The sequence below is a fragment of the Lates calcarifer genome, linkage group LG2, assembly GCF_001640805.2.
Source record: "Lates calcarifer isolate ASB-BC8 linkage group LG2, TLL_Latcal_v3, whole genome shotgun sequence".
Classification (NCBI taxonomy): domain Eukaryota; kingdom Metazoa; phylum Chordata; class Actinopteri; family Centropomidae; genus Lates; species Lates calcarifer.
Window position 1 is genome coordinate 25,962,589 of NC_066834.1, and position 27,321 is coordinate 25,989,909.

Consider the following 27,321-nt stretch of genomic DNA (forward strand, 5'->3'; position numbering starts at 1 on the left):
ACGTGTTAACAACTGAGCAGTGACTGGCAGCACTGAGTCCAGTGTTAAAGGTGAAACTACATATTAAATTTAAGCTGCTTCAACTATTAACACTGAGTGATGATGGTTTGTTTGAATTCATCTTCAAAGTGATTTAAACATTTAAATTAAACACATCTCAGATCCCAAATATATATATATTGTTTTTATTTTATTTTGTTTTCAGTTACTCTCAATCTGCTGTTGATAACATTGGCCTGGAAAACTAGAGGGAAGTTAATGATCCCAGAACAATGTTTTCTTTTTCTACACAATGTGTTAAAACATGCATACCAAATGTATTTAAAAAAAAAAAAAAAAGGTAAACATTTCCAGTCTGCAAACTGATCCTCCTGATTTCTTTTCAGCTGTGTTGTTATACAGATTTGAACATTATAAAATTAAACATTATATTTGATCAGTATTGTAGGCAATTGTAAATATTATTACAACATAATGCAGCATTTCTAACAAACACAATGTAAAACAACGATGGACAGGGCAGTTTAAAACAAACAGATATGTAGTTCTTTTAGCTCACTAGTGTCTGGCTGCAATGTAATGTAAACAAAGCCAGAGAGGAACTGAGGGATGACAGACAAGGACAAACAGATCTTCAGTCAGACAGTTATGTGCTGAAAAACACTTAAAATTTTATATTTTATATAAAATAAACACTAGCTAGTTACTTTTAATATTAGTCTTAATAGTGCAAGTGCAAACGCAGTTAGGTCCAATAGCATGGTAATATCAATATAGGCATTAAATGATTATCAATAATATGTAATGAACAACAGTGTAAGTATCAACACACCATCACACACATCAATGCATCCATATTAGGATTTTGTTTTGAATATGTATGTCAACTTTCCATACACTTATATATCAAACAGTTGTGTATCAAAATTTACATCTTTGTACAGGCAGGGGCCACATGTCAGTTTATATTTTTATACTTGAAATAATAAGCAATATGTGAGGTTACATAGCTGCTGGATCCAGCAAATTATAATTAACATTTCAGGAAAGTCTTTCTTGTTCTATTTCTTTTTTGCAATATTTGCACCGATTTTTTACAGGATATTGTCCTCACAAATATAACAAGGTACCGTAGATCATGAGCTGGTCTGGTTTCTTAAACTTATTTAACCTACAGGTTTGAACAGTAAAGAAGAAGGTTTAGCTCACAACCTGATTTTACTGATAAAGGATGCTGCCATTTTACTATAAGCTATCCAGTCTTTTTAACCCTACTTCTATATAACCAAGGTGCACTGCTTTTGATTCCTATGGAGCGCACACTCATGTTTTACCTTTAAGAGATAAAAGTTCCCCAGGTGTTGGGAGAAGACATGGAGTCTCCAGTTAATAGTCTTCTTCAGGATTATTTACAATAGATGTCTAATGCCTATCAATTCAAATAACCACACATCAATGATCTTTTAGACACAGTCATAAAATCTAATTTGGCCCGGTGTAAATCTATCAACAGACAATTCTAGCCAGAGCCAGAGCGGACAGGTCCGATATGTGAGCGAGCTCCATCTTCACAAGCCTTTGGTCAGAATCCTTTTCAGTTAAAACACACAAACAGGCTGACAACTGTCAAACAAGTTTAAATAAGGCACTGCAACAGTCATCCAAAACAAGACAAGACACATCAAAAACCTGTCTCAAAGGGCATAAAGTGATGTAGTGTAGGTCCTTGTGTTGAACTGAGTGTAGTTATATAGTGATACGGTAAAAAAATAAAATATAAATAATAATAATTAGTGTGATCTTGCACAGGCACCACCGTGAAACAGCTTGAATTTAAACACATCTAGTTTTTCTTACTTCTGAACTGTGAGCTAACTGTCTGATAAAACGAGTCAAATGGTTTCTATCTGTTTAAATATTAAGGAAAAGGTTGTATGTAAACCATAAAGCATTAAAAACAGATTTTGTTCCAATACAAATTGTAGCTTAAGATGATCAGCTGTCAGTTAGTGTGAGTGTGATATTTTTCATGGATAATTCTCCTAAAACAAAAAAAACATGTCCCTCAAATTGTAAGGTTCCAGCTGTGTGCCTCTAATTTGTTTTTAAATTCACATGTACAAATGTTTTATGAAATTCCCTCAAATTGTTGCACTGGAATACAGTAAATGTCACAACGTGTGTCTTGTTTTTTTTGTTTGTTTTTGTTTTTATGCTACTCTTTGTATAAAAATAAGTTATGGATGTGATTGGCCTGTAAATAGTGAAATAAACTTTGAAATAGCCAACTGCAGGGAAAAGCAGGTACCCATTCACATGAGGATTCATTGTTTTTTCAGGCCATCATCCTCGTCTCACTATGTGGCAAATCCTGAAGACTTCCAGTGGAAACACAGAGTGTTAGTTTTAGCTGTTGTGCGTCATAATCTACTGTTGCATAGTTGTCACTGAGCTGTCGAACGACAAACCTAAAGAGGTTTTACTGCACTCTGGAGCTGCAAAATGACTTAACTGCTTGTTGTCTGTTGACTTGTAGTGTCATTGCTTTAAATTCAATAACTTTTGTGTTTTTGGCCGCAGCAAGGGACATTTTGGGATTCAAGTAGCTGCCAAGATTCTGGCCAGGGTAACATGTTGAGGGTAAGTAAAAATCCACTGCGAAACAAACTGTACATGTTGTCAGGGACGTCTGATATCATCATGAGTTCTGTCTTTGAGAGGTGTCTGATCCTTTCGACAAATCTATGGAACTAGTGCTAAAAATACTGGTCAAATCATTTGATGATCAATGGAAACTTCAGCAACACCTGCTGGTTTCTTCTAAAATGTGAGGATTTGCTGCTTTTTTCTGTTTTATATCATTATAAATTGAATATTTTTAAATGTAATTTTGTTTAAAATTATCTGACCGATTACTCAATAATGAAAGTAACCATTAGTTGAGGATCTCAATAAATGTTATATGTAAGATGTGTTTAAATCTGGATGTTCTGTGTTAGCTTGAGGTTTGAGTCGGGTTCTGAGCATAGTGATTCTTACCAGTGAGTACAAGTCATTAAAAACACCTTAAAAATCTGATAAAAGAACAGGTGTGCCTGTGTTAATTCCATTTCGTAGCTAAGGGTCTCACAAGCTAAATAACACACTCCTCAGATAGTACTGAAAACCCCCATTCTGTTAATACTACTGTGCTGTGCTGTCTTTTGAATTGAAATTTGAAGAACCTTGATGAGTTAATGGATCTGTGGTCTAACACTTGTTTGTGCTTCAAACCAAACAGGCAGCGACACATCCCTGACAATACCAGAGCAAACATATTTTTGCTCAGTCCCATAGTTACTGTACTGTTTCTTTGTTAAGCTGTCAAGTGAACAACAACACAGGAGGAAAAAACTATTTCATCGGTTCTTCAGCAATGAGCTGGCAAATTGATATCAGCCTGACCTCATTACCAAATTGTTAAGATTAAAGCAAACACCAAAAGCAAACAGAGATTTTAGGAGCTCCGGTCCATTTTACAAGAGATAGAAAAGAAAATGCTATCCTGCTCTGGTTGAGATGTCACGCTGCCAGTGCTGGGATGTAACTGCTTCCTTGTGTCAGGTTTTGTAGTTAAAAATATGACGACATTGTTTGAGTTCCACTGACTTAAATAAAAGGTGTATAGATTAAATAAATGTTTTTCAGCCTTGGGAGAAAACTGAGAGAAACATACTTCACTTCAGACTTCATCTTTGACACAGTCAGTCCTACATCCACCGTCAGGACACCTTTACGAAATGATTCCGCTGACCGGAATGTGGTGGGTACATTGCACTCTCACAGGCTGCTGTCCTGATTGGATGGCTCGGGGACCAGCTTCCTGTGTCGCGGTGAGGTGGAGGAGGCCAGTTTGGTCGGGGAAGGGGAGGCATTTGCAGACGAGTCACTGCCGCCCCCGTCAGATCCAGAGGGGAGGGAAGAAAGGTGAGGAACTGGGGGAGCCCTCTTCCTCCCTAAAAAGCCTCCTTCTAATACTCCTCTTTTCCTCACACCTCCTTCTGCTTTTGCCCCGTCTCCACCGGATCCCACACCCTCTCCCTCCTCGGGCGGTGGGTGCACCTTTCGTCTGACGTCACCCCCAGGAATTGGGCTGTCTGGAGGTTGCCGTGGAGTTTCTTGGCCACCTTCTGCCTTCGCCCCAGAGACACCAGCAGCGGTCAGAGCTCCGACATTACTGTTGGAGCTTGCGCTGGTGGTTCGGCAGGACCAGAGCTCCATAGCTGAGGCTCTCCTCTCACTGTCCTCGGGCCCAAAGTCACAGAGTGAACGGCGGGCGTCGGGGACATGGCTGTGGCCCTGAGCGGTTATCTGACCTGTGCTGTCTAGAACACCTCGACTCAGGCTGAAGTTCTGGAAGTCTCTGTGGAAAGACAAGTGAATGCAGGTAAGTTATGGATGCAGAGGCTGATGCAAGAGCACAGGAACAGCTCAGCATTTTCCAAGTGTAAATGCAAGCTGCATAATCAGATCATTGGCGTGCATAAAGGACACACTTTAAGACCATGATTTAGAAACAGTGTTAATGGGTCGGTTCAGTGCACCCAAATGCAATGTTACATTACAGTGAAAAATTCAAGAGCAATGTGTATTTGCAGAGATAATGTCCCTGTTATTCTGGATAATCCACAAAAGATGCTGTAAATTGTTTTTATTGTCAATATTTTGTTGACAAAAAGTAGTTCCAACAAAATCAGTTGAAAGCAGATGTCTCAAGATTTGGGTAGATAATCCTTAACATACAGTAAATACTCTCTTCTCATGTGTGTAGTCGATTATGGTCTCTGGTGACTTTGTCTGTTACTTTCTTCTTTATTTTGCACTCTTTGTGTTCTAGAAAAAGGGTGAACCAACCCTTTTTAAAGTACACTATCTGGACAAGTATCTTTGAAACAAATATTATCTAACCGGTAGCTGTGGAAGGACTCAGTCCGTCGAGCACGGGCCAGCAGGGGGCTCTCTCTGTAAGGTCGCACAGCTCCATAAGTGGCCTGGCTCTCAGGAATGGGCTCCTGGGCCTGTAACTGCAGGCTGAAGGAAATAAAAGAAAGGCAGACAGGTAAGAGCTCCAACGGTCATTAAAAGTCCTTGTTTGTCTTATGTACCGATAAAACAAAGACAGTTCCTTATTTTGTGTGTATGTATTTGTAGTTACAGAATTAGGAAGGTAAAGAGTTGAAGGCAGCTGGCTGTTTCCTTTCCTGTGTGTGTGTTTGTTTTTAAAGTGGTGTTTGCGTGAACTTTCTCTCCAACCTCGAGCAGGACTCTCGCAGGCGTGTGTGGTGCAGCACTGAGGGGGCGGGGCTTATATTTGGTGTAGCACAGCGGGAGGTGCTCAGGTCACACTGGTCCAACAGCTGCAGCAGCTCCTCCTCTGTAGGCCCACCTACATCTATCAAACACAAGAGCAGCATCAGAACACTATTACATCTATATCAAGTCCCCCAAGTCTTTATTTCCTCACCCTCTTTCTTCCTCTCCTCTCCTTTGTTAGCGGTGTCCATCGCAGTTGTCAGGTCCCACATCTGGATGCTGCCGTTGCCATGACCAGTGAACAGATAGCGCCGCGGTCGTGACCCCATCCGACTGGAACCTTCGCACTCCCGCACCATGAAGCAAGAGATGGTGGTCCCGTCCACTGACTGCACCTCACAAATCCTGACAAACACAAAAACCTCAGTGAAGTAGCGAAGGTACACTCTCTTCTCCCAGTGTGTGACTGTAAAAGACAAAGTCAGGTAAAGGATGGAGGACATTGTACCTTTTTCCAGTTGATGAGAGCCTCACAAACAGTTTGTTGGTGATAGGGATGACCTTCTGGATGAAAACCTGCTGATCGTCTCTCTCTCCAAATGGACCTAAGAGCAGAAAACACATCACCTCAGCTTTGGCCTCTTACACCCAGAGTCTACTAAACCACCACAAGATACTGGTAGAAAACACAAGAACACACGTATTGAATTACGATGATAAAACTCAGCTTTCTGATAAAATTACAGTTCAAGACTGGCAGCAGTTTGATTCACATGATCGGTATTTTTCAGATGAGATGCACAGCTGGTCATAAACTTACCACATCTGCATATTGTGCACCTGTTTTCCACTGAATTTGAAAGATAGATCCACCTGTTAGTCCTATGGCTGCAGCTAATAATTTCTTTCATTATTGATTAATCTGCTGTCCTTTTTTTGGATTAATTGTTTGGTTGGTGAATCATTAAAAATTTCACAGAACTAAGGGTGATGCTTTCAGATGTTTTGTTTCCTCAAATACTTTACATTGATTGATACATTGATACAGTATACACAAATATTTGGCTTTTCTACCTTTTTTGCTTGAAAAATAACTGAAACAATTAATCAGTTGTCAAAACTGTTGCTGTTTACTGATTTGATTTAGTCACTAATTGTTTCAGCTCTACTGTCCTCCCCTCATATTAATCTCTATCTCCACCTTATATCTCCTTTCACCTTCCTTTCTTATCTCTCTCACCGATATCATTCCCAGAGCAGTAGCTGCCGTGGCTCTCCGTCTCCTCTAGGGACAATATTTTGAAGGAGGCCAGAGGGGTGGAGCCTGGCTGGGTGGAGATCATCCCCCTGAATCGGGTCACCGTCCACGTCCGAACATGGTTATTGTCTGCACACACTGACACGCACACAGAACACACACATAAGATTAGTGTCAACAGGGCTGCATGTGTACTGTTGTATAATCCTCTATTAGCTACACTCATTATCTCAACCATCCCCCCATCAGCAGGGAGACTGTCTAAACTTCCCACCTGTTACACCCTCCTCACCTGATACCAGATGTTTCTCAGACAACATAATCTTTGTCACGGGGCTCCTGTGCACAGTGAAGGTCTGAAAGAGCTGGGGGCCCGATCCCACCGTCTCCGGGTGCTGCACGATCACTCTCACTGCACCGCTGCTGGTCCCGTAGGCTATCTCTATCCAGTTCCCACTCACACCTGAGGGCAGAGAGAGGGATGAGAGGACAGAAAAACACAACACAAATACACACAGACACAGTGTCAGTTAACTGTTTATGTTACATCCAGGAATGTCTGTTCTGTCGATATCTCAGGAGATGAAACTGATCTGACACAATATGAGAGGGAGAAGATAGACAGCTATATGCAAGAATTTTCCTCTTCAAAAAAAAAATACTTACTGGTTTTAGGTGTGAGGTAGACAGAAAGTGCAGTGATGGCATCATTTGAAGGGTCGTGATAAAGCTCAGTCACCAGAAGATCATTATCCTTCATCCTCAGTGGAAACTTTTGCATGTCTGAAAAGAAAAGGAAGGCAGAACGTTAATGTGTTTAGCCTAGAGTTTTATAGAGTTTTATTTATTCAAAAATACAGAGCAATAAGAGCAGTCATTTGTTGTACCATATACAGGATAGCTGACACAGTGTGTGCACCTCTGTCAGTACATTTGTGAACATGTGTCTACCTATGTAGTAGATAGAGCCATTGTTGCAGCCCAGTAGTAGGAAGGATCCTGCTGTGTCACAGCTGGTGATGGGAACCACATCTTGAACCTAAAACACACACCAAAAGTGAACTCACAGTGTCTTATTGAATACTGCAGACAAATCCTATTGAATACACAACTCATCACCTTCATATAATGTACTGTGCACACACACCCCTCCTCCACTCCTCCACACTCTATGTCTCACCCAAACACTCTCGCACACATATATGCACATATGCTCTCATACCTGCCAGTGTTGTGTGACAGCATTCCACACCCCAACCTTCCCTGTATGGCTCGTAGCCACCAGCTGGTTGCCAATGAAGAAGAGATCATCAACAGGTACGCCGAGGCTGAATACCCCTGGGGTGGGTGGATTGACAGTTGAGTCAAAGACGTTGCTGTGAGGCTACAGTCACAACACTTTAAATCTCTGTGATGTGAACCTACCTATTTCATTACCACTGCCTCCATCTTGGATGCTCCAGAGGATGATACTGCTCTCAGAGGCAGCGGCCACCATCTTGTCCTTGTCTCCATGCGGCCCACCGACCACCTTCGCATTGAGCGCGATGCGTTCAATGGTCCAGTCAAGGTAGGGGGAGGAGAACACCTGCTGCCATCCAGAAGATTCCTTTATCCTGTAATGAGATCACACACCCACAATATTTTTCCCTGTTTGCATTTAAAATTTATGGTCAGGGTTTTCCCATAATACAGTGCTGTGTAACTTCAAAGTCAGGGTCAGCAGGCCTGCCTTGACGAAGATGGATGTGGGTCAGATTATAAAATGTGTTCAAGTCATATGAGCCTTCACAAGGATTTGAACACTGTGATTTTTTAAATCTTTACCTCTGTCTTATATTTATTACTGGTTATTACCAACATTATCACACAAATAAGTTTTTACAATCCATAACTATGTTGTAAAAAACTGATATTTGCTCTTCATCATTTAATCAATTAACATTTTTGTTCTCAACTTGTTCTGATAAAAATAAACAGTTCACTTATCTGTCATAAATCCCCTGGTGAGTAAACATGAATTGAGCCTAAGATGAAAACTAGTGTACAAGTACAGATGCAGTACAATGGCAATTTGAGATACAACAGATATTTGACGCCATCTTCCCATCATTAATAATTTAATTTTGCCCTCTCCTGAACTATAGAGCAGATGAGAAATGTCTGTGGCAGCGTTACCTGTAGCAGATGACAAAGTGTGCATAAGCTGCAACAATCCAGTTGTGGTGTCCTGCTATAATCAACACTTTCCTAGGGTCAACCACAGGACCTACACACACAGCACACAAAATACACATGAATACACTTCTTTCAGTGTCATAACTACATTGTGTTTGCACCCTGTTATTCATTATTTGTCATTATCTGAATCACTGAAAAAGCTGGAAAAGTGATTCAAACGTCTAGAAAGAGGCAAACAGCATTTGTTTATTGCAGCTCATTACAATCTCTGTAGTCATCGTCAGCAGGGAGCAGGCTGATGTGAAACTAGGCTACCTCAGTCAGTGCTGTTCAGTCAGTGCACTAAAAGGATGTGTCAGGTCACATTAGCCAAAGCATTAATGCACTCTCACAGAAACACACACACACAAACACAGAGACAGATGTGAACAAGCATAAACAGTATGTATATATACACACTCACACACATACCAGGACAAACCCAGACACTGCCTGTATGCATGCTAGATCACATACAGCCTGTGAATGTCAGGCAAAAGGCAGACAGTGTAGGGGAGTGTAGGTCTGTGTTCTTACTGACAAGTCACTGTCAAAATATGAGTCATTGCTACATTTTTTCTTTCTGTCTTTTATGCTAAAAGTAAACATACAGTGAGATGGATTTCTGATGATTTATATTTACTCTTCATAATGCTGCCCCAGGCCACTCACCCAGTTTGTGGTTGTCATCTGTTCCAGGTGGGCCATGGAGGGAGGGGTGAGGAGGGGGACCAACACGGGTGAAGCCCTCTGCTCCACTTGGACCTGGCCGCTCTTCAGAGGAGGACCCAGAGGCTGCTAAGGCGGGGCTTGATTTACGGGCGGGGATGGCTGTCAAGGAAAGATTCACGATTTATGAATAACAGACATTTCTGCTGATTTGTGTTTTAAAACTATTCTGTGACTTGGAGCCAGGTCATTTCTGTCCTGAATTTTTTATTTTTTTTCTTTTGCGTGTGTGTCTGAAAGAACTTTCTGTCTATACCTGACATTTTCACTTTATTTTCAGTTCATTTTCTCTGCTGCTCAGTTTCATGTCTGTACCTGGGGGTGGCAGGTAACCATGGAAGAGAACGCTACCACATGATGAGCGGTCCAGTTCCTCACACAGCAACAGGCGCCGTACTGCATACACACACACAGACACACACAGGCGCAGACACAAACACACACTGCAATCTTAGAATTAAATGATTACTTGTTTGATTACACTAAAACATTAAAATATATAGTCATAATCATCAATGATTTTATAATTAATTGATGTAATAAGTAGTCTTTTTGCTCTGTGGAGTTTCAATATACTTTGTATTTTCTTTATTTGTTAATTTATTAATTTTAGTCACTGAGAAATTCCTTATGACTGACTGGATTATATCTCTGAGTTGGACCAATCCGGTGTATTACATTACTTACTTAATTACATGACTTAATTTATATTGTGTATTACTTTGTATTATACTGTGAACAATGTGTACTTGTCATAATTTTAAGTATGTGATCAGTATCACTGATCAGGTGATCATTACTTGAATTACCCATTCAAGTACACAGACAATGTAGGGAAGTTACAAACAGTGAAACGGGAAGTAAAACAACATTACAGCACATGGAATTGACAGTATTAAGATTTTGACCTTGGTCAAGTTGTATTTGAAGCCAAAACACATTTGACATTACAAGACAACATTTCACTCTAACAACAGTAATTCCCAAAATGTGTTGCAAAATTGTACTGTATGCTAAACAAACTAGCTGTTATTATCCCTTGAGGTTTCCATAATGTCTATAAGCATCAGTACTTGTGCCCAGAACAAGGCCGCTCCCTCCATTTCCTCATAAAACTCTGTACAGCAACATACCTAAAGGAGTTATCCCATAAAACTCTGCTTCATGTCGCAGGACGCTGATATTGACACCCCTACAGAGGGAAAAGAGCAGCACATGTATTCTGTAAGACCCTGCTAACAACTCAACATACTGTCTTCCTAAAATAAACATTCAGGGATATTTTCTGAATGTCGTCATGGCTCCTTACCGCAGGTCCAATTCTTTGGTTCGGAGAAAATTCAAAATTGGTGCAAAAGCTGTAGGGTCTCTGTCAATAAATATCTGGAAGTGAGGAACATATATTATGACTTAATTGTGTGCATCTAGCCTAGTGGTATTTTAATACTGATGCAAAAGTTAATGATTACATTTAAATGTATTATCAATGTAGTAGTAAATAGTACATGAAAATAGAACTACAATTATCAGGTGAGTAATTAATTCACAGAAATGAATCTACAACAATTTGGAAATAACTTTGGGCTATTGATCACACAAAATAAAACGTCACCATGGGCTGTTTCACTGCTTTCTGACATTTTAGTGGTTTTGTAACAGTACACAACAGTGCATCATCCAAAAATGCGAGGGTGCATCAAATTTAATAATGAAACATTGACTGAAGGCCACAGAATTTGTCCAGTATGGTCTTATTTGTTCCTGAGCACACACAATCTTAAGGCCATGCGTCACATTTCAGTAAGTTGCATCATAACAGAACAAATGTGGTCATGTCCAATCTGCTGGAAACTTTTAGAGAATGTTCAGATGTCAGATGTGGCCGGCAGATGCTGTCCTAGTTTTGGAATAGGAAGTAACAAAGGCTATACTCACAGCTCCAGTTTCATCCCGAAGAGTGGATATCCTTCCACTCAGCAAACTGGAAAACACACACACACACACACACACACACACACACACACACACACAGAGCGCTCCAGTTAACCCAAGTACTTCTCCATTTCCACTTACCAGCATTGTTAGCAGGACCTGCAGTAAACACACAAATTATTTGTACAACAACAAACACTCTAACCTGCTAACCTGTTGACCCTGGGCTTGAGATTATTACTGTATCAGGACTTGTTGCTATTAGCCATCACAGCTGTGGTAATGTTACACATCTAATTCAAGAATCTGTATGAGAATTTACTTCATATAGACAGCACACTGCAGACAGCCGGGGCCAGAGAGACTGACAGACAGGCAGGCAGGCAGACAGGTGCGCTGGCAGACAGTCTGATAGCATTTAGCACTGCTTGGTCAGCTGTTGTCAAACTGTGAGCTCAGTCCAGTGTTTGAGTGTGTTACCATCATGGTATTTGCCTAGCCCCAATCAGCTGTTTCACTTAAACAGCATGCTCCTCTCTAGGGCTGGAATCACAACTGAATAACTCACTAGGGGGGATTTGAAAGACACATGCATACCAAACATACATGCAAATTCTTATAACATGGGTTTGCAGTGAATACTGGGTGAACACAAGACATTTTTGCCTCACTAAAACACAACACAAAAGTAAAATATTTAAAATAAATATAATATAAATATTTAAAATATTTTATGTTATATTTATTGGACTGTAATTTTATCCCCTAACATTTGACATCATGAGTCAAGACAGACACAAGAGAATGGAACATCCTTACTTAACATTAATTATGTAAAATGTAAAACAAATTTTTGACTGCACCATAGCATGCTCACTGAGTCTGGTCTGCTTCTGGTTGAACTCCTACATGCTTTAACCATAGTAGCAGTGCAGTTTAATCAGCCTAGTCTGCAGAGTGAGTTCAGAGAATGTATATTTAATACATTTGAGTCCCACGTTAGACCTGCTTTGAAATATGTTTGTGTTATAGCACTTTAGTGTGGTTGTGCAGACACATTCGGTTCCATGTTTGCCATACACAGCCTAATGTTCTTCCTAATACTTTACTTAATTTTCAAAGCTCTAATCTGATCTAGTTGCTGGATATCATCATTTCACAGTGCAGCCTGGATAGCATTCATGTGACTTCTCATTAGCTGACCTTGTAGAGATGTAGAGGGAAAAGCACTGGCACAGCCCAAGATCTTTTCCCATGCCACCATCTGCTATGGTAGAGAGTCAACATCCTGACATTTAACCAACCTTGAAAAGAAAGAGTCTGGGATCCACATCAGAGTCTGTCTGGAGGTGCTGAACCTACGGTACAATGACACAATAGCACATTTATTACATGATGTAGAAAATACAGGGTCAGTGCACTTGTGAGCATGAAAATGGTGGACGGATGATTTGTTGGTCAAGAAGCATGATGACATCCGTGGTCATAACAATGACTGATGCAGCTAGAATAAAAGTTGCCTTGCTGAAGAAATCCATCACTACAGTGATAACACTACTACACTATTATGATACAGTTGTAGAGTACATTGTGTACAATTTAACCCCACTGTGTGTGCGCGTGAGAGAGAGAGACACGGGATAAGAAAGTGAATGAGAAAAAGAGTAACGAAAACCATGAGTGATGTATCTACTTCAACTACATCCATGTCTGCTTGGCCGTGCACATATCATCATACATGTACATGGCCACAGCTCAAATTTCCCAAATGATGACCATCATCTGTCGAGCTGTCCTGATCACGAAGCTTACCTTGTCCCACCGACGTTTAACTGGATGATCTCCCCCATACCAGGCGTTAAATTGTTACCGTTCGTAGCCATGATGACCGAAGTGAACCAGCGGGGCTGTTGTACGGAAAAGTCACGTCTCCGTTATACCCGTTACTGTCACGATAGCTAGCTTGCTAAGGCTCCTCTCTCCAGCTCAGCTGATGTCCCGATTCCCCAGCCTCACAACCTCTCACTCGTCCCACCTTCCATAAAATATCCCTTATATACGACCTATGCGGACGGCGTCGGTGTGGTTAAGCCTCCGCATAGTGGGCGAAGATAGACAGGGGTCTTTTTTATCCAAAAGGCAGCCGCACAACAATCCCTTTATTTTCCAGCGGGCTTGTTTGCATCACTGCCTTGCATGTAAATCGTGGATAACATCTTGCGCAGAATTTTAGCAACGTGAAAACAGCTGTACAGCCGTCTACAAGCGAAGCGAGAGCGGTCGCCTCTCACAACTTCCGTTTTTGCCTAAACCTCTACGATTTAATTCTTAAATTAAACTCTTGGCTTCTTTTAAAATTGTGTATTTAATATAGCCAAACAGCACGGAATATATGGGTTTAATGATTTGCTGAAATCGCCATGTGAGATATAGACATATTTTTACATAGCTGTAGGCCTTTTAACGAACTGATCTTTCTAAATTGGTCTCACGGGGGTGAACTATCTTGACTGTTCTGGAGTTGCTCAACATCAGAACCACGTTTGACTGCGCTTGATTTAATCTACCGCATGAAAACTGACACATTAGATGTGCTTAAAGGACAAAAATTTTTTGTCTTGTCTTGACCAAAATGGGGTTTGTTCTGAAGTCTTGAGTAATGTAATACTTGCTGCTGAACCAGATAAACATTATCCATCAGACGCTGTTTTAACGGTGCTGTGCTGGAGATGAATTAGAATAATATATCTTGCTAGTATGTGATAATTTTTAACATTGTACTCAAATTAATATTTGGCATTGAAAATCATGTGTTCTACCTATTTTGATGTTGTAGCTAGACGTAAATCAACACCACTGCGTTTTCTCCGCGCAAACACACGCTCCCCAAGTGCTGCCCCGCCCCTCCCACTTCTGCCAGGAGAAAGGGACTTGAAAACCCTTCAACAAATTTTATGACGAACTAGCAGTTTTAACTGAAAGCGTCTCATTTTACGGCCTTTCATCAGTATGTAAGCCAGGGCTGTTTATTTGGTGGTAGTTTCCTGTGCCGCGGTAAGATTTTCATACATTGCAACTTAACTTTATGTGAGGTATTTATTTATTTACCTTTCATTAGCTTGTTAGCCGAGGGAAAGTTAGCAAAGGAGTGGTAGGCTGAACTTCTAAGCTAACGTTGAACATTAGCAACAGCCTTACCAGCTAAGTTAGTTAGAGTAGCTAGTTAGTTTGACTGGCTGCAGTTTTAGTGTGCGGTAATAGGAGGGACTGTCTGCCCCAGAGTCAGTAGTTAACTAATATATGTGGGAAAGTACGACTTAACGTTAGAAAAGAAAATACTTGTTACGTTGTTGCCAAAGGTAGCAGTAGCTCTCTAAGTCTCCCTCTTCCTTAACCTGTCATTTGTTTACAGTCCTCCTTCCTTGAGCTCTACCTTGTTGAAAGCCAGGCCACAGAAGAAGATGGGTGTATGACCAGTTCTAACAGAGAGGAGGGAAAAGCAAGACAGAGGTTTCCTGTCACTTGTTGCAGCTCAGAAACAGTAGCCAAGAGAAGGAAAGCCTGCATACAAGGTGTGTCATGATGTCAGAGACAGATGGGAAAGAAGCTCCAGCTGCAGAGGCCACAGCAGAACACATGTCCAGCACTCAACAGGTACAAGGTGGAGCATCTCTGCCTGTGGCCTCCGCACAGTCTTCTGCCCCCACAGGAACAGAGGATGAGGATGAAAGCGAAGACGAGTCAGAGATCCTGGAAGAGAGTCCCTGTGGTCGTTGGCAGAAACGTAGAGAGGAGGTAAGGAGATGAGCAGGAAGCTGTGCTTTAATGGTATTACATGAAATTCATGGCCAAAGTATTAACTGTTCAAACTGTCATTAAGTTACACATTTTCATACATCCATATACCAGTGTCATGAAACATAGTTCTTCTTCTTACTATTAAAGGCTGCTTTACATTTAAGTGACACTACAACAATCAATCATATTTATGCAGTATAACATCAAGGCAACACTGCATTCAAACTATCCTGTGTGTTATCTTATTGAGATTTTAGTATGGGCTTTAGTACGGATTTTAGTAAATTGTGCTTCTCACAATTTGGTCTTTGCTTAAATGCTCAAGTATTTTTCAACAGCTTATTGTTTTAGTCTTGTATTTCATTTCACAATTAAAATATATGATCTCATAAGTCATTTTTCTGCTCCCTCAAAATGTAGGTGAATCAGCGTAATGTCCCTGGGATAGATGCTGCGTACTTGGCTATGGACACAGAGGAGGGGGTGGAGGTAGTTTGGAATCAAGTCATGATCTCAGAGAGGAAGAACTTCAAACAGCTGGAGGTGAGGTCCAGAGTTACACTGCAGGACTAAAACAAAAAAAAACTTTTAAGTTATAGACAGTTGCTTAGTTGATTATGCACTGATTGTTATGTAGTCTTGTCTTGTTCAGTTAATTGGATAATTTTTGGGGCCCTAAACAAAACATCCTTTTTCGCTGTCAGCTCATTTAACGTGTGGTCAATATTTTACCTGAAAATGTAAAAAAAGGGTGGTGGGCAAAGACCATAGTTGGCTTACTTTAATAGATATATGCCTCCATTGTCAATGCACATGTAAAAAGATATAAAGATGAATTGAATAAAACTATTTACTTTAGACTAGTACACAAAAACTAGTGGTAGTGATTGTGGTGAGAATGGCGTAGCACAGGATGCAATGTGGAAAAACCAGTGTCAAGCAATGCTCGTAAAATTTACCTGCTCCACTTCCGTATAGATTAATTATATATATATATATATATATATATATATATATATATATATATATATATATATATATATATATATATATATATATAGTTAATATGTAATGGTACTTCAAAAGAAAACATTTCTTCTTTTTTAGCAAAATATTTTAAAAAGCTAGCCTATCAACAAAACTTATCTTAGTAACATAACTTTGAGATGATATCACTGAGGATCTACTGTAACTCAGATGAGATCACCATATTTCTACCATAGCTCACAATGACATTAAGAGTGCTTTACTGTAGCTCACTGTGACATATTAGTCATTTACTATATTCTCAGCGACACCACTGGAATTCTTCTGTAACTCTGAATTACATTACATCTCTAGAGTTCTACACTAGTTCATGGTGACAGCACTGGATGTCTACTGTGGTTTTCAATGACATCACTAGTGTTCTACCCCAGCTCAGTGTCAACACTTGTCACAATAACATTAGTGTTATAATGTAGCTGACTATGACATCACTAGTGTTCTTCTGTAGGGCTCATAGTGTTATCAGTAGTTATGACAAAACTTGTGTTCTACTCCAGCTCACAGTGACATTACTACAGTTCTATTCTAGCTCACAGTGTCATCACTTGCGTTATGACAACATTAGTGTTATAATGTAGCTCACAATGACATCACTAGTGTTCTACTCTAGCTCAAGTGTCATCACTTGACTTATGACAACCTAAGTGTTACAATGTAGCTCACTATGACTAGACAAGTGTTCTTCTGTAGGGCTCAAAGTGTCCTACTCTAGCTCACAGTGATTAATACTAGTGTTCTACTCTAGCTCACAGTGTTGTCACTTGAGTTATCACAAAACTAGTGTTCTACTCCAGCTCACAGTGACATCACTAGTGTTCTAGCTCACAGTGTCATCACTTGAGTTATAAAAATATTACTGTTATGTAGCTCACAATGACATCACTAGTGTTCTGTTGTAGCGCTCATAGTTTTATCACTAGAGTTATGATAAAACTAGTGTTCTACTCCAGCTCACAATCACACCACTAGAGTTCAGCTAAACGTCAGTGTCATCACTAGTGTTCTGCTGTAGCTCACAGTCATATCACTTGACATCACTAGAGTTTTACATCACAGGTTTTCTATTGTAGCTTTCTACTGTAGAGAAAATTGTGATTTTTAATATCATTCATATAGATAGTTATTTCAGACTGTTTTATCCATTAGACAGGTACAGAAGCATCAGTGCAAAAATATTTTTTTGAGTTAATATAATTGTGCTATACTTAAACATATTTTTTGCTTGTATTTAGGAGAAAGTGAAGGCTGTGTTTGATAACCTAATCCATTTGGAACATGCAAATATTGTCAAGTTTCACAAGTACTGGGCAGACACAATGGATAACCGGGCCAGGGTGAGTCTCAGGCCTTGTGAGATGTCATTGAATCCTCACCCTGTCATCTGCAACCATATATAACTATTGTCAAACATTATAAAATGAAATCAAAATTCTTTTGTTTAATCTATGTAATGTCTACTGTCCCCTAATTTATTCCTCTGTCTTAGGTCATTTTTATCACTGAATATATGTCATCAGGAAGCTTGAAGCAGTTTTTGAAGAAGACAAAGAAGAATCACAAAAGCATGAATGAAAAGGTAATAACTGACTAAATGTAAATGCATTTTAAACAGAATAAGGGCATATGAAATATTTTTTTCTGGACTGCAGCGCAGTATTAATAGTCTGGTAAAACAACCAGCTCGAAGGTGCTCTGATAAGATATATGTTCCTACAGGCTTGGAAGAGATGGTGCACACAGATCCTGTCTGCTCTCAGGTTAGTCTCTCTTTTTCAGACACTATCTTCAATTCAATATGTAACCTCACAGTAAAATGCACACATATTATTTTTATTGAACAGTTATCTCCACTCATGTGACCCTCCCATCATCCATGGCAACTTGACCTGTGACACCATCTTCATTCAGCACAACGGGCTCATCAAGATCGGATCAGGTATAGAATTGCAGCAGTTTCTTCCTTCTGTGTGGTAGTAGAGCTGGAGCACTGTTGATGGAGTCAAATGATACTGAATTATGCATTTAAAGACTGGAAATTTTACATAATTGAACAGTAAATTTCCATGATCCAACAGTAACAGTGTTGTATGTATAAAAGTCTCAGTCTCAGTCTCATTCAGCACTTTAACTGAACAGTCAAGACTTCCCAGTGACAAAAATGGTTGCAACATTGCTCAGGTTTTGTAATAAAAGAACCCTGTACCTTATATAAGATGTAAACAAAGATGGTGTGTAATGTGGTTTAGAAAACCACTGTTGTGTGTATTCTTCATTGGTCTCTGTTTTACTTCCTGCTTCATACTCATTTCTCTCACTGTTCGCCATTCTACTTATTCATATCCTGTGTATTGTCCCATGTCTCATCTGCAGTTGCTCCAGACACCATTAATAACCATGTGAAGACTTGTCATGAGGAACAGAAGAACATGCACTTCTTTGCTCCAGAGTATGGAGGTAGACATGACCAAAATGGGATTTCTTAATTATTCCTGTTGTTACTGATATCAACAGTTTCCTGACCTCCATGGTAAAACTGGTATTTCACACAATTATATCATAACAGAATAGAAAATGTTGCCACACCACTACCATATGTTAATACCAAATGATTTTCAGTAACTTACACATCATGCATCTGCTTCAGAATATCTCCATTATTCACTCAGCTGCTGTGTTGTTGTAGTGGAACTTTTATTTTTATAACAATGTCAAAGTTTTAAATAAGGACTAAGCTATCATCTGATATCTGTAATATTTTTTTTCTTTTTGTTCTTTCTGTCATTGTAGCAGTTGATGATGTCACTACAGCTGTAGACATCTATTCATTTGGCATGTGTGCCTTAGAGGTGAGATGGCCCCCATAGTACATGATGAAGCGATCTGAGCCCTCTCTCAAGCAATATTTCAATGTCCTTGTTGCTGTCTTGTTACTCTGTTGTAGATGGCGCTCTTAGAGATCCAGGGGAATGGAGAGTCCTCTTACGTTTCTCAGGAGGCCATTAACAGTGCCATACAGTTACTGGAGGACCCACTGCAGAGGGTAAGTTAAAGAGAGAGAAGGATGTGTTTGTTCATGAGTATCACGATTGTACCAAGTTAGTCTGAAAAGTCTTTCTTGTTTTTCTTTGAAAAGTGTGACCCAGTTGTTTGTTTTTGTAGGAGTTAATCCAGAAGTGCCTTGATTGTGATCCCAGCACAAGGCCTACAGCCCGAGAGCTGCTGTTTAACCAGGCTCTGTTTGAAGTACCATTGTTAAAACTGCTGGCTGCGCATTGTATCGTCAGCCACCAACGTGAGTCCTTAACACGCACACATAAAGAAATTTTAAGTAACCTGTTTTGTTGTGCGTCATATTCGGAATGACTTTGCCCACCACAACATTAAAACTGGTATTTGGTTTTAGTGTTGTGGCTGATCAGAGTTTCTTTTTCTGACCGCATCTTCCTCTTGCAGTTGCCAGCACCTCCTCTTCTGCAGTACACACTTTCTTTTTCTTTTAAGTATTAAGTATTTTTCTTAGGAGTTCATCTTAGAGTAATTGTGTGGACAAAAAGACGACTCCATATGAATGTTGATGCCCTACACTCACCCAGCACTTTATTAGGAACACCTCACTTATACAGTCATGTCACAGTGAAAGTCACTGAGATCACATGTTTTTCCCACTCTGATGTCTGATGTGAACATTAACTAAAGCTCCTTTATCTCTATGACTTTATGCATTGCACTGGTGCCACATGATTTTCTGATTGGATGACTACATGAATAAGCATTCCCAATAAAGTCCTTAATCAGCATATGTCCACCATAACAACCTCATAATGTAATGACACTGTGTTCTTCAGATTGTTGTGGAATGTCTCAGCCCCTAAATGGTTATTTTTTCCTTCATTGTTATGTGTTAACATAACTGGGTGCTGGGTTACATGATAAACTGGCCACTGAGTTAGAATATACCATTATGATTTATCCAAAAACTCAGTCTTATTCAGTCATTCTTGAATGATTTGTAATATCCAGATATGATTCCCGAAAATGCCCTCGAGGAGATAACAAAGAACCTGGACCCCAACCTGGTCATCGCTGAGACAAAGGATGTTCAGCTCAAGTAAGGGCCAGAGACCAGTGACTATGCGGCAGTAGACCTATACATAGCATCATCTAATCTATCCGAAATGACATAGTGATTCATCTTACTATCACACATTCAGTGGTCTGATACCTCAAACTGTAATCAAGTGTGATTCTTTTTTTCTGCAGGCTTTTGCAGTTTCCTGCTTTGGAGCTTGATAAATTCCTGGAGGATGTGAGGTGAGAAGAAGATCAGCATGATGTACTGTGCGGTTTGACCAAGCTCAGTTGTTAATGTGTGCACTATGCTCAATAGCTACAATTACATCTGGCCACAAAGGGGCAGTAGTGGACCATGTGACTATCTGTGTAACTCCCTTTATCAAATATTCTTTGTAGACATGGTACATTGCTATAGTAATGCATGCATCCTGGATATTTAGACTTGTGGGATTTTAAGACAAAGACTCTTAATGTAAAATGTTACAATATTTGTTATTTATACTTTAGTTAAACACTGCAGATTTTGTCTGATTAATATTCAGTTTTCGCTTTCCACCACTTCCTTAATTTCCCCATCCTCAAACTATTTATAATTTGTAATGACTCCCATCCCCTTTCCCACTGCTCTCACCTCTCACTTTTGTTTTCTATATTCCATGGTTTCTCCCTCTCTTTGTCTTTCCACCCCCTCCTGGGTCAGGAACGGTATTTATCCAATGACAGCATTCGGACTGCCCTGTTCACAGCAGCCTCAACAGGAAACTGTACAATCTCCTGTTGTCATCCCCTTGGTCAAATCCCCCACCCCTGAACCTGCGGAGCTCGAAACACGACGGGTGCGTACGACAGACTATACTGCATATTACCCAAAAAGATACAGTCACAATGGTGACATTTGATAATCATTTTGATACTAATGTTTCTTAGTTTTCATGATTAGTTACTGAATCAAGATATATATTGCACATTTGTGAAAAGTATCATTCTGAAATTGTATCAACACTGGTAACAAACCATTCATGTTTAGATTTTCCATACTTCTCCTGCAGGTCATTCATATGCAGTGTAACGTTGAACCTGTTGAGGAGGGTGCAAAGTTTCATGTGAGTCTGTAATAACATTTACAAGTTCATAATTTATTGCTTGATAAATTCAGAATGCAATATTTAACTTACTCTCGTTGACCAACAACATGATTTCATATCAAATACTTATTTCCTAGCCAAACCAAAGATTAAAAAATATTTTTCTCTGTTTCTCTCCTTTTAGCTGACATTACTGCTGAAACTTGAGGATAAACTGAATAGACATCTAAGCTGTGACATGTTACCTCGTAAGATCAACTCTATATCATAAATTCTGTTTCACACACTGGCACATACTTACTTAGTAAACATTTGTTATGGTGTCCCTATGTTTGGAAATTTCCACCCAAGTTCAACAGAGTTCACAGTCTAGTTTCATCACATCAAAAGTGAACTGGGAGGTAAATTTAAGCACACTATTTGGCCCTTAAACAAAAATGTTTTCAAATAACAAGGAAAAACCTTTGAAATTTGAAAATTTCAATGATGATTATTTGATGTCATTGATGACGTGTCCTGTGCAGGTGAGACTGAGTGAACATAAGATATAATAACACCACTTTTCCAGTCCCAGATACAAGCACCTCTACATGTGCGTTAAGAAGTAATACCAGAAAGCATTCTGTATTTGCATTATGGGATGGGTGAGGGAATGACACATGTTTGGGGATATGTATTTGTGCATGTTGTTTTTCATCCATGTGAAAACATTAACTTCTGAAATGAGAGGATTTTATGAAGTGTTGTCATATTGTCCATCTGGATGATTTAGTTTTGCAGCTTGGGTTTAGAGTTAATGATAGAATGACTTTTAACTAGAAGTGCTGATAACTGATAAGGTTATGTCTGTATGAACTACTGTATAGCCAAGTGCACTCTCAGATTTTAAAATATAGTACCTCTGTATGTGTGGACTGAGGCGTGTGAAAGTGAGAGTGAGATTCCAGAGTGAGCTTGAAATTCAGATTGCGTCACAATATGCAGTATGCATGACTATTTTAGGCAGGGAGACTGACTGCCGCTTATGTGTCATGAAAACCTTTCATCTCTATTTTGGACAGATTATTTGGCTTGCATGTTTTAATTGTTTCTTAGTGGCCATAGTGGCTTTTAAAACCTGCTCACTGCTATGCCACAGAGAGGACCGAAGGCAAATGAGAAAATAACATACAACACAACTGTTGCACTGGTCCAGATAATGTAGGCAGTATGATCCACTGTGCACATGGACACACAGGTATGATAGGCATGTATAATGTTGCAGGCGTGTGGGGAATGTCAGGCCTGTGAAAGGCTGCAGCTGACAGCTGTCACCTCCTGTGTCATGATCTGACCATCTCTTCCCAGGCTTTCATCCCCCTGTCTCTCATTCACATACACACTCTCACACACTTACACACTTTCACTGGACTTCATCTCTTCTGCTCTGTCTCTCTTCCTGTTTCTCACTCTATGTTTCTTCTTTTAGATATTAACATCAGTACACATAATGTAACTTCACATCCATGCACACCCACACACACTAGTCGGTCTTGTAGACACACCTTGTCTTCTTTGTATACAGTCCCTTCTACTGATATCAGAGTATGTTTATTCTTATGCTTTCCTTATCAATACACCAAAGTCCAAAGTCACACTGTGTAGGGTCACTCCCTAACCGAGCCACTAAAATGTCACCTAGTTGACCCTTTAGGTGGCATTTCTTAAGCTTTACTGTGAAAACTAAATAGTAACTTTTTTGGTGGTATGATTTTATGTCAGACCACAAGATGCAAATCAACCAGGAAGCTTGTCTCTCAGCTATAGTATCAATCCCCTCGTCATATAGCTGTGTACTGCTGGTGTTTTTCTTTTGTTAACATCATTGTTGTTAGTTGTTGAACGTTCCATTTCCTCCACTTGTTTGTTTTGTTCAAGCCACATTCCTTGTTAAGTTCTTAATTGACAGCTATGTTATTTAAAATCAGCAGACCCTTAGAACTCCTCTGCTTGCTAGTGTCCAACAGGTCAGGGATTGAAAAGGTTTTGCATGTGTATTATTATTCAAGTTTTCAGAATAAAGTAGACATCAGAAGTTGCAGAACAGCTTATATTAGATATGCTGAGCGCATTTGTTCTGAATGTATTTTCCTGAAGTTTTAATCTAGTAGTATTCAGCATTCGTTATGTTTGCACATGTTGAGCAACCTAACCTAACTACACTAAGTCTAATATATACTATATACTTTATATATAGAGAGTTCACTTGTTTATATAACAAAAAGGTCTACTGCAGCATGAATTATTGACATTGAAATCTTTACCTCAAATTCACCGCACTTTTTTAGGTTAAACAGTTAAAAATGGATAATCCTTTGATGTAGGGGTACGTGGGAGTAAATTGTTTAGGGACAAACACAAGGCCTATAATAACATTGAGAAAGTATAAAAATACAAGCTCTGAAAGAAAGTTATGGACATTCTAAAGCAGAGGAAAGGACAAGGATCTGTCCTTTAAACCATTAAGCCTTTAATAGCAAAGCTAAAGAATATTCAAAAAGCTAACATGTTTGAACATATCATGCCCTAATGAAGACCACGCAGGTTGAAACATGTTGGCTTTTTCATTTTCCTGCCAGATGAGTCCCACTCTTTGCTTTGTCCTTTTTCAACTGTATTGGACGTCACTTAATGGCTGCTTTTCTGGATGTCCAGAGGAATATAACAGTGGCATTAGCAAACAAAAAAAAACTCTCTCAGATGCAAAGAGCAACAGCAGTAGTTACTGTTTGGTGGGTTTAAATGTCTGTAAAGCAGGGTTTGGATTTAAAAGCAGCATCTGGACCATATTTTTTCTGAATGTGGTATTTACCCTAAGACTGACCTTTATTCAGCTGCAGGTGTGCGTGTGTTATAGTATTTGCATAACTCCAAAGGAGATAGTGAGTGACTGGTGGAGTTGATGTGAAGATGATGTTATGTGCATGTCTATGAATTTCTGTTACTAATTGTGCTGGTGTGTGTTTCAGATGAGAAGGTTCAAGTATTGGCTGAAGAGTTGGTGCAGCTGGGCTTAATCAGTGAGGTGGGTGTTTGGTGTGTTAAAAGAGAGATTTACACTGACTGTGTCTGTGTTTATGTGTGTGTATGCGTGTGAGACTGTAGGTGAGTATGCTTTTTCTGCAAAATGCAGATGATTTTAAAAGGTGTGAATACCCCTGATGGTCCTACATACCATCCAACTCACAGGCACTTTCCCCTCAGAGAGCCCTTTACACATTAACTGTTATGTACAATAGGCATGCACACACATCCACTCTCATCACTTCATCTCTCTGTGGGTGAGAGTATATGTAGATTTTCTTCATAATGACTGCATCCTCTTAATGGATTTCATAGATAAAACTGTTGAATGACTTATCTGTTTTATTGACTTTTTGCAAATGTCTGAACTATAATGTTGGCATATTACTCCACTATCGAGCAGGTCAGTTTATTTTTGTAATGTCCTGAATTATTGAAAATTTTTGTGTTCTCTCCACAGTTGGACCAAAACAAAATAGCCTGTCTACTAGAAGAAACCTTCAGCCAAGCTCTTCAGTAGCAAGAGTTTCCTCAACCATGTCTCTGTCTAAGTACACTCTCTCAATCCTGTTATACACAGTGACTGTATTTTGTGTTCGTTTGTTTTTTTTTTTTCCTATCTTTTATACCAAGCTGTAGGTGGCAATGTGACCAAAAATGTGGGTTTTCTCCTTGGAATCAGGGATTATAACTTCCTAACCGCACACAAAACTTTTAATATAAAGCCAGTTTTACTCCAAAGAAGCCACATAGAGTGATTTCACATTTTAGGTTGGCTGTTAAGTTTAATTAAAAGATAAACCTCATTAATGCTGCAAGAGACACAACAGCACTGACTAGATTACTTGCACCTGTACAATGAAACCTAGGTTTTCTCAAACACACTGTTGTATTTCAACTATGACCTGTTTACATTATGAAATGCCTGGCCTGTTTGTGTTCTCAGATGAGATCATCAGGCTTTCTCTCCAGTTGTACCTCATCTATGAACTCACTTTTCTCAACCAGCAAAAGTATAACTTCCCTAGAGATGGAGGGATACATTTCTACCCAAAGAAAATGTTACAGATTAAGCCAACCCATTCCTTTCAACCATTCTCATTTCGCATGGTTCCCCCTCTCAGTTGGCTCCTTTTTTAAATTCACCTCATATGACAGAACATTCCCAGGTCTTTGACCTTTGTGACCAAACTATCACCTGTCATGTTAAATATATAGAATAGTTTGAAAACTGGATCGCAAAGATGGAACCATCTTAGTTAATTATTTAATGGATAAATAACCATGGTTAATATTTTTTAAAACCTTTCACACAAAACAAAATGTATGTGCATTACTGCATATCACAATGTGGCCAGGCATCTTGCCAGTTCTTTCTGGAAGATAGTTACTGTGAGGTACTGTGAACTCAGTGTTACTGAATTTCCGTTTGTGTGTATGTTTTTATATTTCGCTCTACTGTTTGCCTTACTATGGGCCTACGCACATGCCTTAAAGTTCTCTTGTCTCTGTTTGTTTTTATTATTTTATGAATTGTTTTACCATTTGCTGCTTGTCGGGTTCACACATGTTACTCTGCCTTAAAGATAAATTCATGTGGGACTTGTATAGTGAACTCGGCTGCCATATGCTGTAGAGAGAGGACCTCGCCTTGTCCTGATACGTCTGTGTGAGAGTTTCATGTTTATTTATGTTACAGATACTGTATATCATGTGTTTTTCTTTACTAATTTCCCTTTTGTTTACTGTTGTTTCACATGGAGACCACACCATCAAGAGTCTGAGTCAATATAAAACTTCTCATCTCTGTTGCTTTTGTTTTCATTTGATAGAAGTCCATTCGATAAGTGGGACCTTGTGGATTCATATTATCCTTCACAGAGTGCCGAGGCTCCTAAACTTGAACACAACATTTTACATCTTACAGGTCTTGTTTAGACTTGTATTGAGATCAGGGAGTTGCCTACGGCCTTTTTGTGACAGTTTGGCTCAGACCTCTGTGGACTCCTGGTACTACTGTGTCTGAAAGCTCACACAGTTCAGTCTTAAAGAGGCAGTAAGAATGCAAACAGAGTAGAACATTCTCAATATGTTTGTAGATATTATTGCATACAATAACTTCCCCTGTTCTGGTATTTTATTTAAATTATACAGAGAGTGTCTTAGAATCAATCTGCCAGCTTAATTTAAGACTACTGTATGAGCTTTCAGACGGAGCTATCCTCTGATGCTGGTTATTATAATGTTAGATTGGACACCTCACTAGTGAGATCAGATTAATCCAATGATCTCAACTCATGTATTTCTGAAGTATTTTTTAATCTTATTCAGGCAACTGTCATGCTCCAATCTGCTATTTTCTGTACGCAACGTGTGTTGTCCATCTTTACGCATTGTTTACTTTATTCTCCTCTCTATGTATGTCTATTTGTGAACTGGTAAGATTGTATATTCCAAAGATATGTTCATAAGTTAGCCAGTAGAATGTACACACATCACTTCTTGTATAGAGGAGTGGTAAAAACCAACCAATGTGATCGCCAGAGCAGCTTTGTACTGACTCTGTCTTTATAGCTCTTTATAGTTTCTGGTGGTGTTGAAACTGGCTATTAAATAATAGTACGGGATGGGCAGCTTGAGCCTGTTACTCCAGGATGTGAGGTTTTGGTTATATATGGTTATATTTTGTATATGACATGAATGTTGGTAAATGTGTGTGTCTTTTCTGAAATGTGTATCCTGACAAAAACTGCATAGTATGAGTGGTCTTTCAAATAAATGTGTCAAGTGTTTGACTTTGTTCTTTTAACAAGAATTACTGCA

At 39.4% G+C, this 27,321-nt stretch overlaps 2 protein-coding genes across 4 annotated transcripts; one reads left to right on the forward strand and one right to left on the reverse strand.

The window, feature by feature from the left end:
• Positions 1-169: 169 nt before the first annotated feature.
• On the reverse strand, positions 170-14,256 carry kctd3 (potassium channel tetramerization domain containing 3). 2 transcript variants are annotated; one of them, XM_018666880.2, is made up of 19 exons: positions 13,244-14,256; positions 12,736-12,789; positions 11,435-11,480; positions 10,809-10,882; positions 10,633-10,691; positions 9,815-9,895; positions 9,443-9,601; positions 8,729-8,819; positions 7,976-8,166; positions 7,773-7,888; positions 7,502-7,589; positions 7,217-7,333; positions 6,843-7,013; positions 6,533-6,688; positions 5,801-5,897; positions 5,504-5,697; positions 5,293-5,431; positions 4,948-5,070; positions 170-4,402 (listed from the first exon to the last, which is right to left on the reverse strand). In XM_018666880.2, exons 1-19 carry the CDS (start codon positions 13,312-13,314, stop codon positions 3,820-3,822), a joined length of 2,610 nt encoding a protein of 869 aa, XP_018522396.1. In that variant the 5' UTR covers positions 13,315-14,256; the 3' UTR covers positions 170-3,819. The 2 variants fall into 2 exon arrangements, with proteins under 2 accessions (XP_018522396.1, XP_018522397.1); XM_018666881.2 differs by lacking the exons at positions 10,633-10,691; positions 10,809-10,882 and having other exon boundaries at positions 9,756-9,895; positions 13,244-13,261.
• Positions 14,257-14,318: 62 nt separating this feature from the next.
• On the forward strand, positions 14,319-27,290 carry LOC108877008 (nuclear receptor-binding protein). 2 transcript variants are annotated; one of them, XM_018666904.2, is made up of 18 exons: positions 14,319-14,485; positions 14,844-15,226; positions 15,650-15,772; positions 17,509-17,610; positions 17,763-17,852; positions 17,993-18,033; positions 18,118-18,212; positions 18,647-18,730; positions 19,064-19,122; positions 19,218-19,316; positions 19,436-19,568; positions 20,297-20,384; positions 20,537-20,587; positions 21,051-21,186; positions 21,400-21,453; positions 21,620-21,683; positions 24,444-24,499; positions 24,959-27,290. In XM_018666904.2, exons 2-18 carry the CDS (start codon positions 15,011-15,013, stop codon positions 25,016-25,018), a joined length of 1,551 nt encoding a protein of 516 aa, XP_018522420.1. In that variant the 5' UTR covers positions 14,319-14,485; positions 14,844-15,010; the 3' UTR covers positions 25,019-27,290. The 2 variants fall into 2 exon arrangements, with proteins under 2 accessions (XP_018522420.1, XP_018522421.1); XM_018666905.2 differs by having other exon boundaries at positions 19,067-19,122.
• Positions 27,291-27,321: the final 31 nt, after the last annotated feature.

What these genes read in the sequence shown, in the direction of transcription:
- LOC108877008 (XM_018666904.2), top strand. Translation starts at nt 15,011, where the DNA reads ATGATGTCAGAGACAGATGGGAAAGAAGCTCCAGCTGCAGAGGCCACA. An exon ending in ACAAAGGATGTTCAGCTCAA is followed by an intron (nt 20,385 to 20,536) that starts GTAAGGGCCAGA and finishes TTTTTTCTGCAG; the next exon opens with GCTTTTGCAGTTTCCTGCTT. An exon ending in AGGAGGGTGCAAAGTTTCAT is followed by an intron (nt 21,454 to 21,619) that starts GTGAGTCTGTAA and finishes CTCTCCTTTTAG; the next exon opens with CTGACATTACTGCTGAAACT.
- kctd3 (XM_018666880.2), bottom strand. Translation starts at nt 13,314, where the DNA reads ATGGCTACGAACGGTAACAATTTAACGCCTGGTATGGGGGAGATCATC. An exon ending in TGGTTACCTGCCACCCCCAG is followed by an intron (nt 9,602 to 9,814) that starts GTACAGACATGA and finishes TTTCCTTGACAG; the next exon opens with CCATCCCCGCCCGTAAATCA. An exon ending in CTGCGAGAGTCCTGCTCGAG is followed by an intron (nt 5,071 to 5,292) that starts GTTGGAGAGAAA and finishes TATTTCCTTCAG; the next exon opens with CCTGCAGTTACAGGCCCAGG.